The sequence below is a fragment of the Nannospalax galili genome, unplaced genomic scaffold (assembly GCF_000622305.1).
Source record: "Nannospalax galili isolate Female #2095 unplaced genomic scaffold, S.galili_v1.0 scaffold1750, whole genome shotgun sequence".
NCBI lineage: Eukaryota > Metazoa > Chordata > Mammalia > Rodentia > Spalacidae > Nannospalax > Nannospalax galili.
In genome coordinates this window covers 370,041-372,144 of record NW_008329031.1, presented here as the reverse complement: position 1 = coordinate 372,144, position 2,104 = coordinate 370,041, and the positions used below count along the sequence as shown (strand labels likewise).

The following is a 2,104-nucleotide window of genomic DNA, read 5'->3' as shown; positions in this document are numbered from 1 at the left end:
AAAAAAATCCAAGAAATGCAGAAGTTCCTGGGGTTGAAGGTGACGGGGAAGCTGGACTCCAGCACCGTGGAGGTGATGCACAAGCCCAGGTGTGGCGTTCCTGACGTTGGTGGCTTCTCTACCTTTCCCGGCACGCCAAAGTGGAGGAAAAACAAACTCACATACAGGTAATGGGTACAAAGTTTTCACTTGCAATTAAAGTTTTGTAAGCTGTATCACAGCACCAAATTATTATCTTCTTGAATTTTTCTCATCCAGGATTGTGAACTACACTCTGGATTTACCAAGGGAGGCTGTAGATTCCGCCATTGAAAAAGCTCTGAAAGTCTGGGAGGAGGTGACGCCGCTCTCGTTCTCCAGGATCTATGAAGGAGAGGCTGACATCATGGTCTCCTTTGAGGTTGGAGGTAATGAAGTAATGAATCCACTCATCTGGTCTTTGAGTTAGTTCAGGTTTCTAAAATGAAACACCTCACATTGGGTAATTTGTAAATAACAGAAGTTTAGACATTTTAGACGCTGAGCAGTCCAAGAGGAAGGTGCTGGCAGACTCGGTCTGATGAAGTCTGTTCTTAAGTGGCACCTCACATGGCTTCCTCCAGCTACTGATATCAAGACACTGATCCCATCCATGCAGACCTCATAACCTGATCACCTTCTCAAGGCTCCACATTTGATCCCATCCTGTTAGAGATTACATTTCAGTATCTGGCTTTGAGGAGACACCAGTATTTAGACCAGAGAATGTGGTGTTGTCTTACTGAAAAAAGACAATAAATTCTTAATGCTTACAGTTTGGTTGTTTTGTTCTCCATCAGCACATGGAGACTTTCATTATTTTGATGGACCGGGACACATTTTGGCTCACGCCTATCCACCTGGGCCTGGATTTTATGGAGATGTTCACTTTGACGATGATGAAAAATGGACACAGGGTACATCAGGTAGGACGATTTCAGATACAATGTTCAACTATCCAAGAATGATTTGATTATCCAGAAAGAGTCTCAGGTGGACCATTCTGTTAGCTTCAATTTCTGCTTAACCGTGAGGCAGTCAGAAGTCCTCTTCACCTAATCATGACTGCAGAATTATATCCAGTCTGCTTCCTTTTGTGCCCTCATTTAATAAAGCACAGTAAGTGCCGTATCATCTTATTTCCTCCACTCAGGCTCCTGTTGAGGGTTTGTCTATGATAATGATGTTTTAATTATAAATGAGTAGTGTACAATGATCTCCATTCAGTTACTTCAGACCCTAAGAGTTGCCCTTGGCTTTGTTCCTTCTTTCCCATTTGCCTCTCAAACCCAAAGGTGAGGGGGAGGTCAGGGAACTACGGGAGAACTGTGTGTTCGAATCTGCAGGCCACTGCTGACAGCTTGAAAGCTTCCCCCACCCCAAATTTTTTTCTGAAAGACTTTACTGAGTTAAGCACAGTAACCGAATGAACTGCATTTGATTTACTTTTTCCAAATGGCTTCTGAAGTTTGGATACAGACTGTTGAAACAATGGTTACTTCTGGGACTGGCTGAGTTGTTTAATGCAAAGACCATCTTTACTAAGTGCACAGACCTGGTGTGCCTCATGAAATGATCTACATTTTTGTTTGGTCATTTTGAGACTGGGTCTCCCTGATGATCTATATGTTTTTGAACAACCGTTATTTGCTTTAGTTGCTCAAGTCCTTGATTAAATAATTACAATTACCACTAATAAAATGTTTTATAATATAAGGAAAAGCTTAGTTCATCTGTGTTTGTGCTGTAGAAAACTGATATGGGCATGTTTTTGTTACTGTGGCATTACTGTGAAGCTGCCTGTGGACACTGGATGCCCCAGAGCTGGAGTTACAGGTGGTTGTAGACACCTGACATGGGTACTGGAAACATAACTCAGGCTCTCAACAAGAGCAGGACATGCTCTTAACCCCTGAGCCATCTCTCCAGCCCAACTGGAAGGCTTTTTGTTATGGTTTTTTTTTTTAATTTAGCTTTTTTCACCAAGGAAAAAGACTTTTTATTGCTTATATATTTTGAGACAGGGTTTCTTTATGTAGCTCAGGCTAGCCTGTACCTTACTCTGTATTGTAAGTTGACTTCCATC

At 42.0% G+C, this 2,104-nt stretch overlaps 1 protein-coding gene across 1 annotated transcript in view; it reads left to right on the top strand.

Moving 5' to 3' along the window:
• Mmp10 (matrix metallopeptidase 10) overlaps window positions 1–2,104 on the top strand; it is a 19,071-nt gene that overhangs the window by 1,149 nt on the left and 15,818 nt on the right. Inside the window, exons 2-4 of the mRNA XM_029561899.1 lie at window positions 10–167; window positions 259–407; window positions 819–944. Coding sequence (XP_029417759.1) covers window positions 10–167; window positions 259–407; window positions 819–944 — 433 coding nt within the window. The remainder of the gene's footprint in view (window positions 1–9; window positions 168–258; window positions 408–818; window positions 945–2,104) is intronic.